The following is a 15,964-nucleotide window of genomic DNA, read 5'->3' as shown; positions in this document are numbered from 1 at the left end:
AGCACTGAATGGGCCTTAAGGCCTGACCCAGTGGCTGTTTTTTATGGGGTGGGGTGGGGTGGGGTGGTGATGAGCACAGAAATGAAAGGTGGAGGAACACATTGTGGAAATTGTTTTGCATTTTAAAAATTTCCTTTTGCAACAGTCTTTAATTTCTTCTAGACAAATTAATTTTACGATTCAAGAGACCTCTCCGGTTTCTCAAACTTTTCACTCCCCAGGGCGAAGGTACGAGCTCCCTCAATTCTTTCTGCTTCTTGCTAGTGGCAGGGGAATCTATTTTAACTTACCAGCTGTGCAGCCTTGGGCAAGTTACTTAACCACTCTGTGTCTCACACGCTCCAGCCGAATCTATGAGGAGAATAGCAATTCCTGTCTCATAGAGTTGCTCCAAGTATAAACGGAGATAATATAGTAAAGTGTCCAAACTGCTGGATACTGCCTAGAGCACAACAAGCCCTATATATGTTTTAACTGCTGTCTCTATTTAAAATATTTCCCTAATTTGTCTATTTTACTTACTTTGGATCAAAAAACAGAACATACAGTCATGGGGACACAGCGAAGAATGAGTGAAAGGATGCCTCTCACATTTTCCTGAGTATACACTTGTACTCACTGCAATAAATAGAACCAGACTCACTTCTCCAGGGTTATGGGGCCCTTGTGTCCTAAGAGGTGTTATAACAGCCTAGGAAGGATTTCAAAGGAATCCCACAGGTTTGGGTTTGATCATGGTTCCAAGGTAATTGCACTCTCCATGCTTATTTCAAAAGCTTCTCCACATGTTCCATGAGCATGAGCTGTTCCTGTCTGGAAGAGGGTCACCACCGTCCCTCTCCCGAAGAAGGGGAATCCTGTTTTGCTCCTGCTCGTCAGAGCCTCCATGAAAGTGTCCTCCGTGAAAGGGTCTTAGTAATGCACATCCTTGCCTTTCAGGGCTGCTGGGCACATTCATGATCCTATGAGCCTGCTGGTTTGCTGAGGTGATCCTCACCCAGCCCGAGCGCCATCTTGCCCTGGATCCCTGCTCTCTGATGCTCTTTCTTCAGACCTACTTTAGCTCAGCATCTTTGGATTCTAACATCTCTTCTCAGTCACTCAGCTCTCCCAATTTAGCGGTGTTAGTCATTCCTCGGAAGCAAACCCCATGCCTCTGAGTTGCTTTCTCTGCTCTGATGTTACTGTGTTTCTACATTCCCGGAACTGAGGCAGCCACCCCTTAACATGGAATTAGTTATAATTTCTTACTGAAATGCTTCTGCCAAAAGATTAAGAATGAATCTCACAAAATCTTTTTTTTTCTTTTTTTTTCCAAATGGAAATGCTCAAAGACCTCTCCTTGAAGAAAACATTAATTTAGTGTTGCTTGACTCGGTCTGGACAAAGCCATAAGAAAGCCACCATTTGCTGGTGAAGAAATTATGCCTGGGCAGGCTGAGGGCTCTGATCTAGTCATTCATTCAATATCTGCTGAGTACCTACTGTGCAAGGTGCTCCCAGGTGCTGGGGGTAGCAGAAGTGGAAAAGACAGTGAGTTGAACGATGGAGAATTATTGTAGGAGGAACGCGGGAGAATCTGTGCAACTGGCATGAGGAGGTTGAAGAAGCACGTGCCTGCCTTGGTACCCCGTGGGCGGGAGGCCCCAGATGCGTTGGGAAGGACACGGGGCGTGGCTGTGCTCCTTCACGGTTGCGGCTGGAACAGCCACAGACACCCAGGCTTCTAATATAGCCTCTGTGATATTTTCAACTCAAGTGTTGGCTGCAAATCGTCCATCTGTGTGGGGTAAAGAAACTTCAAGGACACAGGAAGAGGACAAATGGAGAACTAAATAAAGAGGAGCAGCCTCAAGTTGCTGGCAGAGAATGGAGGGAACGCTATCCCAGAGAACACACCCGGGACACAGCATCAGTCATCCTCCAAAAACAGAAGACCTTCGGTGTTCGCCCTTATACACACAGTGCTCAGGACTCCATGTGCATACCTGCCACCCCTGGGTTTGGCTTTCTGAGAGTCACAGTGGTGTTAGGGATAGCTCTTCACTCAGGGTTAGGATGAATGTTTTGCCAGCGTCACAGCAACGGGGGCCTCACGTCCACCAAGGCCACCAGCGTCCTCAGTCAAAGGCCAGGGTACCTGGCCATGTGGGGGAGTCAGCAGAGCCAGGTTTGACACTTGTCTCTGCCCCCAACCAGCTGTTTCCCTTTGGGCAAACTGGCTCACGTCTCTACGGCTTAGCGTTCTGATCTGTAAAATGCAATTAATAATTGCTCTCCTGGTGCTCACTGCACGGGGTAAGGGAAAGCCAGACTCAGAGGTTAGCAGCACCGCTAAGGAAAAGGGCATGCATTTTTTATTCTGCCATAGTTATTCACAGCTCTCAAAAGAACCCCTGGCTTTCTCTGCCTCTTGACGACCATTTCGTTCCTCCTTCCTCCCTCCCCTGTGCCAGGCTCTGGAAGCCTCCCTTCTAGGCCTAACTCCTACTCCATCCATTCCTTCTGCCTCCATCAGCAGCAGGTCGCACCCACCCCTGGCCTTGTCTTCCAGACCCGGGACTCTGCTCCCTTAGCCAGTGAGGGTCTCCGAGACTTGCCCTCATTTTGTCTTTCCATCAAGCTCTGTGAACATTAACTACCATAAGTTCCCTTTCCCATTTTGGAGCAAATGATTTGTGTGTACTGGATTCCCGGCTCCAAGTGAGCGCACCAGAGGCCAGCTGGGATCTGGCGGTCAGGAAGTCTGACTTGGCCTGGGCCTCCCTTATACACAGTGCTGGAGGAAGAGCATGGCCTTGGCCGCCCAGGCTCTGTCACTGGCGAGTGAATCCTCCCCTGTCTGGGCCTCTCGGGTCCTCCTCCTGTGAAATGCAGGCTGGTCAGTGACTCCTGCGTCCTCCAGCCAAGACCTCAGTGATCCTCCGAAGCTGCCCTTCCCGACATTCGCACAACTGTACGAGGTGTTCAAGCGTGTTTGCTGCAGCATCTGTGCATGAGAGGCAAGCTGGCAGCTCCGAGTCCCTCGGCTTCAGCCGGTCCATCTGGGGCTGTGTGTTCCTAGTTCTGGGAGTGTCCGCAGTTACTGTGGGAAAAGCTTTCACAAGGTTTGACTTGGGCAGACCCGACTTATTTTATAAAGGTCACGTTTACTCCTATCACTGACACCGTTCTTTGTACGGGGAGTACATTGGCTCTGGGTTCCTGTACGTGGACAAGGCTCTCAGAGAAATCCCGTGTCGTGAATACCTCTCTTCTTATCACATTGCTCTCCCCTCAGCTCTTTTTAGTCAGGGACCTACTGCTTCTCACAAGAGCTCTCCGAGGGGGGGAACCCATGGCCAGTGTAAAGGCCCCCGAGACGCTGAGTACCTTGATGCCAGTTAGAAAGAAGCCCTAGGCTGCTTGCTCTCAGGAGTACTAGAATTTAAGTTCTGGTCACATGGGACAGCCAGTTAGTCTCTGCAGGGAGAGCTTATTACTCAAACCAGCCACATCCTAATCTGAGGACCCACTAGGGTGCCTTCCTTTCCTGGTCTGCCTGGGAATTTCCTGTGTTTGGCACTGAACGTTCCCAGGAAGCCTGCAGTCCTGGGTGAGCCAGAACAGTGGTTCACCCAGGACTGGTCATCCTACGAGTGGTCGCCCTAGGCGTGATCGCTCTAGTCACCAGGGTCCTCAAATTTCTGTGGGTGCAAGAATCATTACGTGTGATGATGAAAACTGCAGACTTCCAGGGGGCGATTCTGGTCCGTGTATCTTCCTGAGCACACTAAGAAATACCGGTAACAATTCATTCTAAGTCTACCAGCTCTTTGTCCCTTGGCTATCAGTGGCTCTTGAGAGTTGTAGGGGAACTTTAAAAAAATACTAATGCCTGAACTTGACCCAAATCAATTAAATCAGAATCTCTTAGGGTGCGGCCAGGACATTGGGATGGTATTTTTAAAGCCCCCCTCCCACCAGGAGAACAGCTAGTAGCAGACACAGTGGGCGTTATTTACCCTCGGACCCACAGTGCCTAAACCCTCAGCTGCCCCTCCCACCATGTCCCCTCCTGCTGTAATAAGGAAATATACCGTCAACCAAAAAAAGAGGCTAAGCCAATAAAAACCAAGAGCATTCCTTTAGGGTCTCGGAATTGTAGTTTGGGGAACACAGATGGGGACGGCCAACCAAAGCGTGCCCTCACCCCAGGGAACGAAAATCAAGCATTTTTTAAAGACAAAAGGCAATGCTTGTATGTGTTGTTTACGAAGAATTTTGATGGGCATTGGTGGCAGACTATCTTGGCTGAATGTGACTGCTTGCTAAGGCTGTCACTAAGCAAAACCTCTTAGTAGAAAAAGTTGCACGTTGAGTTCTTGGAATATCATATGTGGTTGGGCCCAGTTCAAAAAGTTCATGGTCCTATGGGGTAAGGATGTACCTAAGTCCCATCTCTTTAGTGGGTCTTCCAGCTCCATTTAAAAACCCCTTGACCTAAGCAACCCCATTTCATTTCACCTGTCATAATCCCTGGGAGTATTTTTTCTTTCTTTCTTTTTTTTTTAAAGATTTTATTTATTTATTTATTTGACAGAGAGAGAGAGATCACAAGTAGGCAGAGAGGCAGGCAGAGAGAGAGGAGGAAGCAGGCTCCCTGCTGAGCAGAGAGCCCAATGCGGGCCTCGATCCCAGGACCCTGAGATCATGACCTGAGCTGAAGGCAGAGGCTTAACCCACTGAGCCACCCAGGCGCCCCCTGGGAGTGTTTTTTCAAGCGAGGTGGCAGCATCTGTCTGCTGAAAGTGAGGACGGTATCACTTCTAGGAACCCACATAAAGAAATTCTGGATCGGTGCATAGGAAATATGTACAAGGATGTTAACTGTACCTCTGACTGGAATGGTGAGAAACTGGAAACAGTCTAAATGTCCAACTCGGGAAACCGGACGAATCAAGTGTGATGGTATATTTGCCCAGTGGAATACTATTCAGTCTTGAAAACGAGAGAATCTGAGCCATGTATACCAACATTGGAAGGAAATGATCATAAGGTTTTTTTTTTTTTTTTTTTTTTAAGGTAAAGGCTACTGTGACCGGCTTCTTGGAGACCAAGCGCCTTCACCTTGGCAGGAAGACTGTCTTGTTTCAGAAGGTTCTTGGGCTTTCCTATGGCAGCAATAAAAGATGGTTGCACAGCACAGAAGCCTAGTGCTAGCTGGTAGAGCATATTTTGCCTATTCTGAGAAAACCAGAATATACCAGAATATACCAAATATACCAAAATTCCTTATGGTATAGAGAGGAAGCCCATGAGAATTAGGTAGCTCTTTCCAACCTTAAAGCATCTGCATCGCAGTGCGGAAACAGCACAGACAGACCTTGCAGTCCACATTCCCAAATTGCTGTTAAACGGGGACAAAGTCCAAAGCTGGTTCTTCCTCTCTGATCCGTCAGCCCTCTTGCTGTCCACACATGGCCATAAACCCATTAGAAATGCACATGTTCCCATGAGCCCCAGATCTCACGGTCGTTTATCCCATCTGGCCTTTCTAGGTTGCCGACACTGTCTATTTTCCAAAGGGGCCCCAGAACATACCTGGTCCTAGTTTGGCCACAGCGTAGAGGAGGTCGTAGTTGAGCACTGGCGTGGCATCGCTGATGGGCTGCCAGCCCACGGGAGGAGACGCCGGGGGTGAGATGAGGAATTGCTTGGCGGGCTGCGGCGGTGCCAAATGCAGCTTGTCACCGTCTGTCTCTGGAGCCTGAACCTTTCAAACAGGAGAGATGAAGACAGAGTATTCATCAGGGCCTCAAATGGGCCGTGCAGGGATCCGAAGCTGCAGAGTCTCATTTTCAGCCCGTGACAAAGGAACCAGTGAACCAGGCTATCCTAATAATCTCTGCTTACCATCCACCACTTGCTCGGTCACCTGATCCTTAGAACAGCGAATCTTGACTCCTAGTAGACATCGCGATTACCTGGACAACTTCCGAAAGGCCGGAGTGCCTGATTCGGCCGAGCTGGGGCAGGGCCCGGGACTCTGCATTGGGCATAAGTTCCCACCTGAGGCTGAGGCCACTGCTCTCCAGACTCCCTGCTCCCTTTCTTTCCTCTCTCTCTCTCTCTCTCTCTCATTCTTTTGAGGTGATCTCCCGTCATGTGACATGAAGCACTCTAACGTGAACAATCAGTGGCAAGGGGCGCCATCCCCACTTCGGCCTAGAGACAAAGCATCTCTATCGCCCCGAAGCAAACCCTGTGCCCATGAAACATTTCCTACCATTCTGGCCTCGAGTCAGACCCTGGCAACCACCAGTCCGCTCTATGGATTTGCCTGTTCTGCACATTTCCCAGAAACGGAATGAGATGATGTGACCTTTTTGTGTTTAGCTTGTTTCCCTTAGCATATTTACAGGTTCATCCACGTCCTCGCACACCCCGGTACTGCATCCCTTCTGATGGTTGCATAACATCCCAGTGAGTGACAGACCACCATCTGTTTGTCTCCACCCACTGACGCACATTGCAATTGTTTCCAACTTTCGGCTAGTGTGCATAGTACCACCATGAACATATGAGTATGGGTATTTGTTTGAGATCTGTTTTCAAGTCTTCTAGATGTACACCTCGGAAGGGATACTTGCTGGGTCAGATGGCAACTCTCTGTTTAACTTTTTAAGGAAACAAGTGGGGATTCAATAGATAAAAACTGAGGTTTCTACAAGTAACATAGTTTCTGGCAGTATGGGATTCAAACATGGGTCTGGGGCCAAAGTCTATGTTCTTCTTTTTTACATTTTATTTTACTTTATTGTGAAAAGACCATTTAACAAGAAATCCACCCTCCTCTTTTAAAAGAAGATTTTATTTATTTATTTGAGAAAGAGCACAAGCAGGAGGAGGGCCAGAGAGAAGCAGGTTCCACCCTGAGCAGGGGGCTTGATCCCAGGGCCCCAGGATCAGACCTGAGCCGAAAGCAGATGATTAACTGAGTGAGCCACCCAGGGACCCCAGGAGATCTACTCTCTTAACAAATTAAGTCTACAGTATATTATTGTTGACTATCGGTACAGTTTTGTACAGTAGATCTCTAAAGCATATTCATCTTCTTTACCTGAAATTTTATATCTGTTAATTAGTAACTCATTCTTTTCCCCCTCTTCCTAGTCCCTGGCAACTACCATTCTACTCTTCGGTTCTAATGAACTGTATGATGTTAGATCCCTCATCTAAGTGGAATCATGCAATATTCATCTTTGTGTGACTGGCTTATTTCCTTAGCATCATGTCTTCGAGGTTCATCCATGTTGCAGAATGTCCACACTGTCCAAAGCAATCTACAGATTTAAAGCAACCCTTACCAAAATCCCAGTGGCTTTTTTTTTTTTTAAAGAAATGGTAAAAAAAAAAAAATTCTAAAATTCATATAGAACCACAAAAGACCACAAATAGCCAAATCAATCCTGAGAAAGAGCAAGCTCATACCTCCTGATTTTAAAATACATTATAAAGCTACAGTAAGCAAAATAGTATGGTATTGGCATTAAGACACACATACAGACCAATGGACATATAGAACAGAGAGTTCGGAAATGAATCCAAAACATAGGGTCAACTGACCTTCAACCAGGGTGCTAACAGTACACAATGAGGAAAGGACAGTCTCTTCAACAAATGGTGTTGGGAAAATGATATGCACATATAAAAGAATGAAATGGAAACCTTATCTTATCCCATATACAAAAATTAACTCAAAATGGACTAAAGACTCAAAATGTAAGACCCGAAACTGCAAAAATCCTAGAAGAAAATAGAGTGGAGAGCTTCAAGACATTGGCCTTGATAATGTTTTCATAGATATGACACTACAAGCACAGGCAACACAAAGAAAAAGAAACAAGACTACGTCAAACTAAGTCTTCTGCACAGCCAAAGAAATATCAACAAGGTGAAAAGGCAATCCACGAATGAGAGAAAATATTTACAAACCATATGGAGGAGAGGTTAATCTCCTTATCCATATACAGGATAAAGAGTTAAGGAACTTCTATGATTCAAAAGCAAGAAAAAAAAATCCCTCAAAACAACAACAGGGACGCCTGGGTGGCTCAGTTGGTTGGACGACTGCCTTTGGCTCAGGTCATGATCCCGGAATCCTGGGATCGAGTCCCTCATCGGGCTCCCAGCTCCATGGGGAGTCTGCTTCTCCCTCTGACCTTCTCCTCGCTCATGCTCTCTCTCACTGTCTCTCTCTCAAATAAATAAATAAAATCTTTAAAAAAAAAAAACACAACAACAACAACAACAAAAAACCCAAATTAAACCTAACAACTCAGTTAAAATATGATCTAAGGTCTCAAATAAACATTTCTTCAAAGAAGATACATAAAGGGCCAACAGGCATACAAAAAAATATTTAGGTCACTAAGCATCAGGGAAATGCAAGTCAAAACCACAGTGAGATATAACCTCACACCCGTCAGGATGAGTATTATCAAAATCCAATAAATAGATAAAAGACAGCAAGTGTTGGGAAGGATGTGGAAAAACTGGAACCCTTGCATACTGTTGGGGGGAATGCATATGATGCAGCCACTATAGAAAACAATATGAAGGTTCCTCCAAAAAATAAAAGATAGAACCACCATCTGAGCAATTCTACCTCTGGATATTTACGCAAAAGAATTGAAATCCGGCTCCTGAAGAAATATTAACTCTCATGGTCATTACAGCACTATTCATAATAGCCAAGATGTGGCAATGACATAAATGCCCATCAACAGATGAATGGGTGAAGAAAACGTTGCATCTACATACAATGGAATACTGTTGGCCTTAAAAAGAAGCAAAGTCAACATTTTTTCATTGTGCCACCTTTGTAGAGTTCGAAGGTGGGAACAATGTTTACTGACCAATAAGGGGTGGATCAAGATATCTGATGATGAAGGGAAGACACTGATGGAACTTTTTTCTTTTCTTTCTTTTCTTTTTTAAAAGATTTTATTTATTTATTTATTTGTCAGAGAGAGAGAGCGCAAACACAAGCAGGGAGCCTGATGTGGGACTCGATCCCAGGACCCCAGGATCATGACCTGAGCAGAAGGCAGATGCTTAACCAATTGAGCCCCCCAGACACCCCTAGGACATTGATTTTTTATTGCTGTGGACGTTGTGAGCGTTGCCAAGAATTGCCCATGCCCTTTGGGAATAGCCAATATTTATTTCTGGATGAAATAAACACAAAATTGATTTCCATGTTTGTCATGTTTTCTCATGAATAGGAGTCACTAAAACTAGGATATAACTGAAATTTTAACCATAACCCTGCTAGGAAGTTTCGGAGTAGTTGTGAATAGACCATTCTTACTATGACCACCAGCTGGTGTTTACTGTGTATTTACCAAATGCCAGGCATTTGAACACACAGTAGTAGTTCCTTTAATCCTCCCAGCAACAGTCGGAGGTGTGTATCACCCTCCTCCTTTCCCAGGTGAGGAAACAGGCCCACTGAGAGTATGTGTCTTGCCCAGTGACAGCCCAGGATGTCAGCCCTCACAGCCTGCTTTCTGAACCTCTGTGATGTACCTGCCTGGGGATCCACGGTGCAGGTTTATTTCTCCATGAACTAATTATAGACTACAAACCAGCCTGAACGTAGAAAGGCCTCCATTTACATTTTTTTAAAAAGCAGAAGATAACGTAGAGCAAGAATGACCTTACCTGTGCAAAGTAGAGTTTTAATTTTTTCCCTCTGAACTGGGTTTCATGAAGCTCTATCCTGGCTCGGGCTGCAGATTTGGGATTGCTGAAGTTTATTCGGACACGTCTGAAACTCTTAAACAGCTGGAACGTCACGCAGTCATCGTAAGTCCGAAACAGGCCCTCAAATTTTTCCTGGTAAAAACAAAACAAACAGAGGAAAATCCATCAGCCATGTATCTTGCATGATGCCTGATCCAACACAAATAATTAAGTAAATAAATAGGCTTTTCTCAAATAAAACAGAACACTAGTAATGTATTTTTTTAATTAGTGTATTATTAGTTTCGGATGTAGAGTTCAGTGATTCATCAGTTGCATGTAACGCCCAGGGTTCATTACATCACATGCCTTCCTTAACGCCCCTCACCTGATTACCCCATCCTCCAACCCCACCTCCCCTCCAGCTGCCCTCGGTGTGTTTCCTAGAGTTAAGAGTCTCTTATGGTTTGTCTCCCTCTCTGATTTCATCTTAGTAATGTCTTTTTTTTTTTTTTCTTTCATCTGTTGGTCTGTTACCAGGTGTTAACATGCTTGTGGATTCAGTGTAAGGATTTATAATCTGGGTCCTAAGATCTGCAGAGGAGCAGTCAATGGGGCTTGAAATGCATAAAAAACCTGAAAATCACGCAAAGTGTTGAGTAAGTTTCCGTGTATCTGTGTCTTTTCTTCTGGGGAGAGGGATCATTGGTGGTACAAGATTCTGAAAGAAGTCCATATTGCCAAAATACTAGAGCTATCAAGTAAAGTATGTGGTAGATGTTATTAGCAATTATCAGTCTTGGTGTCACTAGTTAGCTGGTGCCATGTGATTAGTCCTGGTTCATGAAATGTGTGCAGAAGGCAAGAAAAAGCCCTTAAGAATTTTTTATCTCTTTCTCTGAAGATGCCATGTATTCCAGATGGCATACCATTTGGAAGCAGGATTCTTCGCAGCCTGGGTCCCTGAGTGGCTGTGAGGAACAGAAATATTTTTCTCCCTCCTTCCACCCATCCTATGGTTGAGTTTGCCTTGGCAAGGAAAAACAACAACAACAACAACAACAACAACAAACCAAAAACCAACCAACCAACCAACAAACCTCTATTGCATTGAACCCCTGAGATTTGGAGATTATGTTATTCCCACAGCATAACCAAACCTATCACAGTACAAGGCAATCATTTAAAAATTTTGACTTGGTACGTTTTCAGTGCAGCTAAACAAATCTCTGTTAAATGCTCACTTTATCTAAGGCATGGTCTCTAGGCTTTAGGAGGACACAGAGATGAGTATCATTATGTTGCAAGCCTCGATGGTCTAACATCTTATTGGGAGAGGCAGACACAGTCACAAATAAGAGAATGCCCATAAGGCTGGGGAAAGAAAATTAGAGAATTACACACACACACACACACACACACACACACACACATTTGTATACATATAAATACCATCTGTCTTGTTCTTCTTAGCTTTAAAAAAGTTCTTGTTTTAAGTAACAAAACCAGTGCATGTTAAATCACTGTATGTTCTCAGTGGAGAAACTGCTACTAAGTAAGTAACTTTTATTTAAACTAACAAACCAACAAACCCTGATTCTTTTATTTCTACAATGAACAAACAAACGGTATATTATAAGTGTGAGTATAAGTGGGAACAACAATATACCAAGGAGTGGCAAGATTTACTGAATTTTGATTTGTAAGGGACCTAAGCGATAGTTAACCCTTTCCTTCCTCACCTCTATCGTTTTGCCAATCAGGATCCTGAAGTCTGAGAAGAAAAAGACCCACCATGGTCACACAGGCAGTTAGTGGCAGAGCCTCCACCAGGCCAAAGTCCTTGTGACCCTGAACACAGAGATACTTTCCACTATATACAGAATTACACTGCCAGACTGAGACAGAGAGGGAGGTACTGTAGTAGGAGTCAGAGACGGGCACCAATAAACTGACCCATGGCTCATGTGTGACCACATCCAGCAGAATCAGCAATGTGATGGGGGCCTGTGACATCACAGACCTCTGGGGTTGCAGAGGAGGAAGAACCCAGATGTTAGAGAAGACCTCCTAGAAGACCTCCTAGTCACACACATGAACATGTCTTAGACCTTAAAGTTCATGGCCTGTGACCCTTCCAAATGTTTAGCCCATTTTTGAGATGTCCTCAGGCCATGCCTGTGGTTCTCCACATTTTGGACTCCTGTTTCTTTCTCTTTATAACCTATCTATCCAGTCCAGAACCACCAATGATACATTCAGAGCAAGTTTTATTTTTTATTTTTTATTTTTTTCAAGTTTCATGACATTCGTGGAGATATGAGGGGTTCTTTCTCCCCTTTTCTTATTCTTATTCCCCTTTCCCTCTCAAGAACAAAACAAGAATCTTTCCTTGTCTATTCCTTCTACAGTTTTTCCTTCATCTCTCAAGCCTTGGGATCAGCCAACTCCTGGGCCTGGGACCTCCACCACCACTCCAAGAGAGCTCACTAAGGAATTATTTCCCGACAATACTGTATTTTCCTGAATAGGAGTCCTGGTGAATACAATGTTTTCTAGTTCCTCACAATGACAGTACCCTCAGCTGGTCATACCACAGTTGATGGTTTAATTAATTTGGGGAGTTTTCAGGAATGAAGAGCATTAAGAGATTAAAAGCTCTTATTTCTATAGAGAAATATTCCTATTTCTTAGGACAAAATTCTTGAGTCTTTGTAGCTCTATATTATTCCACTGCCAGTTTCATGTCCCCATGCCTTCCCCAGGGCCTGAGTGTACGCATGGAGGCCAGCCTTGGAGGGGAAGTGTTCTTTTCCTTTGCCTCTAATCCCTTGTTTGCATTTTGTATTTCTTCTTTATGCCTCACATCTCAGCTATTCGGAGCTGTTTGGCCTCAAGAGCTTGGATTGGAGAAAAAAAAATCAAGGAGTCCTGGCTTTGGGCTTAGGGGAGGGCTGACAATGTGGGAGGCTTTGGCAGATGTCCACTACTGAGTGCCACTGTTTTCTCCACTGATCCTCAGAAGAGGGCCCCAGGCAGCTACTGCCTCAAGCTAGAGTTGGCAAGTGACAGCAACCTCTTTGATACCCCTTGTTTTGGGCTTAGGTGGATAATCAAAATAGGTCTTTCACCAAACCTGGGGTTCGGCCCAGAGCTCAGGGGCCAGGGTTTTCACAAGCTCTATGGTGATCGTCATCTTTGTCCCCATCAAATAACATGTACTTGGCTTGTCCTCTCTGCAGATTTCTTTTGAGAACCGGTATTGGCAGGGGGTGACAGCTGGCCAAGAAGTGGGGATTCACTGGCCAGCTCTATTTTCTTCCATTAGTGACATGATAAACATTTCATTGGCAGAGGCAACAGAGTACGAGACAAAATTCGTTATAGGCAGGTGCAGCATGACGACCTACCCTTAGGCAACACAGTGTCCTGAACAGAGCGAGACACAGGTGTCTGTCTCTCAACTGGCAGGAGAACAAATCTATGCTTTTCATGCTCAGGTCGCCACCCCACACCCCCATCCCCTGCCGAGACACAAAGTGGTACTTTGTTGTCCCCTGACTGCCACTTTCCTCTGGTCTGGTACTCCACAAACCCAATAAATTTCTCATGTCTTCAACAGGTAGTTCCCTCTGTAACCATTGGTTTGAATAAAGTTCCACAGCAGTGATCTCAAATTCTGGTCTCTGGACCTCGCTACACACTTACAAATTATGCGGAATCCTAAAGAACTTTTGTTAATGTAGGTTTCACCTACCAGTGTTCATTGTACCAGAGACTTTTAAAAATATGCATTTACAAATATATTTAAAAGTAACAATAATAAGCCCATTCTATGTTAAAATAATATTTTTAGGAAAAATAACTATTTTCCAAAACAAGAGAATTTAGTGAGATCGGTGCTTTTTTTTTTTTTTTTAACATTTCTGCAAATCTCTTTAATTTCAGTTTAATAGAAGAGACCTGAATCTCCCATTTGTCTCTATGTTCAATCTGTTACACTATGCTGTTTTGTCTGAGGGGTGTGACCCAAAGCTGACCTCACCCAAACACATGGTTGGAAAAAGGAGGAGTAACAATAGCCTTTCAAATATTCTTTGAAATTCCTTGTGAATAGCCTTTCTTGATACTTCATCAAAACCCGACAAGTGGCAATGTCTTAAAGTATACTACAAAGTTAAATCTGATTTAATGTATAATCTTGATTATAATCAAGTAACATTATCATTTGATTATATTAAGATCTATGTATCTATTTTGCACCTTTATCTATTTGGCACGATATATTACCACCTATATTAATAAAAATTCTTCAGAAATTGGAAAGTTGTCAGATTCACGTTGGTAAATATAGGTTTTCCAAAATTCTACTTTTAGCTTGAAAGTTCTTTCCCTTTTTTTTAAAATATTTTATTTATTTATTTGAGAGAGACAGTGAGAGAGAGTAAGAGCGAGGAGAAGGTCAGAGGGAGAAGCAGAATCCCCATGGAGCTGGGAGCCCCATGTGGGACTCGATCCCGGGACTCCAGGATCATGACCTGAGCTGAAAGCAGTTGCTTAACCAACTGAGCCACCCAGGCACCCCCTCCTTTTTTTTTTTTAAGATTTTATTTACTTATAAATACTTATAAATAAGTAAGATTACTTATTACTTATAAATAAGTAATATACTTATATATAATATACTTATATTATATAATATATATATTATATAATATACTTATATAAATATACTTATAAATAAGTAAGAGTTCTCTCTCAGAGAGAGAGAGAGAGAGTGAGCACAAGCAGGGGGAGTGGCAGAGGGAGAGGGAGAAGCAGGCTCCCTGCTGATCAAGGAGCCAGATGCAGGACTCTATCCGAGGACCAAACCGACTGAGCCACCTAGGCATTCCTCTTTCCTAACCATTGGTGACAAACAATGCCGGTTATTTTCCTTGGCGTAACATGCTCATTCATTCATTTTTGGGATAATGTCTGCCAAATATCTAAGTCTGCATAACTACAGTTTGACTGTTAGTTGTTCTTTCAAGTAAAAATTGTGTTCCATGAGAAAAGTAAATGTCTGGTTCATCTTAGAATAGCCTCCAATGTCTCCTCAAGTCAAATACTGTATTTTGGGGTGCTGCAGAAGTGTACTTTATGTGTTCTTCCCATTTCCTTATTTGGATTATTAAAAAAGGCATATGTTCAAGGATATAAAGTTAATAAAATTAATAAATTTTATGGATTCCTCAGGCCATTTTTAGGTAAAATCAGTATTTTTCTTTCTTTCTCCTTTCTCTTTCTTTCTTTCTTCCTTTCTTTCTTTCTTTCTTCCTTTCTTTCTTTTTTTTTTTTTTAACTGTGAGCTTGTGGCTGTGAGGAATACTGGTAAAACTGGTATAGTTTGCAGCCCATGTCCTGACTTGTACACAAGTACCAGCAGTTTTAACCACCATTGCTTCTGCACCATGTGAAATGTCAACACAGCTGAAAAGGAAAAGAGTGTTTTAGTCTTATTATGGAAATGGTTTTGACCTCATGGAGAATGATCTTGGTAACCTGTAGGAGTCTGCAGACCATCCTTCAAGAACTGTGGTACCATAACATCTCCAAGAAAGTAAGGATTTATTTGGCTTGTGTTGAAGACAAGAGGTCTAGTGAGAATCTTTAGGATACAACATAATGGAAATCGAAGAAGAGACATCACTCAAGAAAGAGTGGTGATCATACCTGAACACTGCAGGGATGGTGAAGAGGATGAAGATGGTCTTGGCCAGTGGGAGACCACTGGCAATCCTCCTGAGAGCTATCTGAACAGATGTGGAGGTGAAATATGGATTATTATAGATTGAGGGGTGAATGGAGGGGGAAAGGTGGAGAAAGATAATTTGCCAACAAGAAAGAGGGAGCTGGGGTGATAATTATATGGGAAGTCAGATCAAAAGAAGATTTTTAGTAGCATGGAGAGACGCTTACTGGTTGACGAAATGAAACTATGATGATGGAAAGAGAGGAGACAGGAGAGAGAAGGGGTAGTGGATGGCGGAGACAAGAAGAGGGGCTTCAGAAAGACTTGTAGAGATTTCTTCCTGTGAGAAAAGAGCTGATAGGTCACAATGGAAGAGTCTGGAAATGGAACAAGCAAAACAGAATGGCTTTCTCATCTCAGGGAAGTGGAAGGTGAAGGGACACTGAGGTGTTGAGGAGCTAGAGGCAAGGAGAGTAAATGTGGACGAGTCAAAGGACAGTG

At 43.8% G+C, this 15,964-nt stretch overlaps 1 protein-coding gene across 3 annotated transcripts in view; it reads right to left on the bottom strand.

Annotated features, from left to right (window-relative positions):
* RCAN2 (regulator of calcineurin 2) overlaps window positions 1-15,964 on the bottom strand; it is a 268,960-nt gene that overhangs the window by 15,636 nt on the left and 237,360 nt on the right. For all 3 annotated transcript variants that reach the window (XM_047733367.1, XM_047733366.1, XM_047733368.1), the window contains 2 exons: window positions 9,709-9,882; window positions 5,584-5,755 (listed from right to left, as the gene is read on the bottom strand). In XM_047733367.1, the coding sequence (XP_047589323.1) occupies window positions 5,584-5,755; window positions 9,709-9,882 (346 nt within the window). The remainder of the gene's footprint in view (window positions 1-5,583; window positions 5,756-9,708; window positions 9,883-15,964) is intronic.

Source organism: Lutra lutra, chromosome 6, assembly GCF_902655055.1.
Source record: "Lutra lutra chromosome 6, mLutLut1.2, whole genome shotgun sequence".
NCBI classification, from domain to species: Eukaryota; Metazoa; Chordata; class Mammalia; order Carnivora; family Mustelidae; genus Lutra; species Lutra lutra.
The sequence above is the reverse complement of the archived record's forward strand: the minus strand, read 5'-3'. Positions and strand labels throughout refer to the sequence as shown.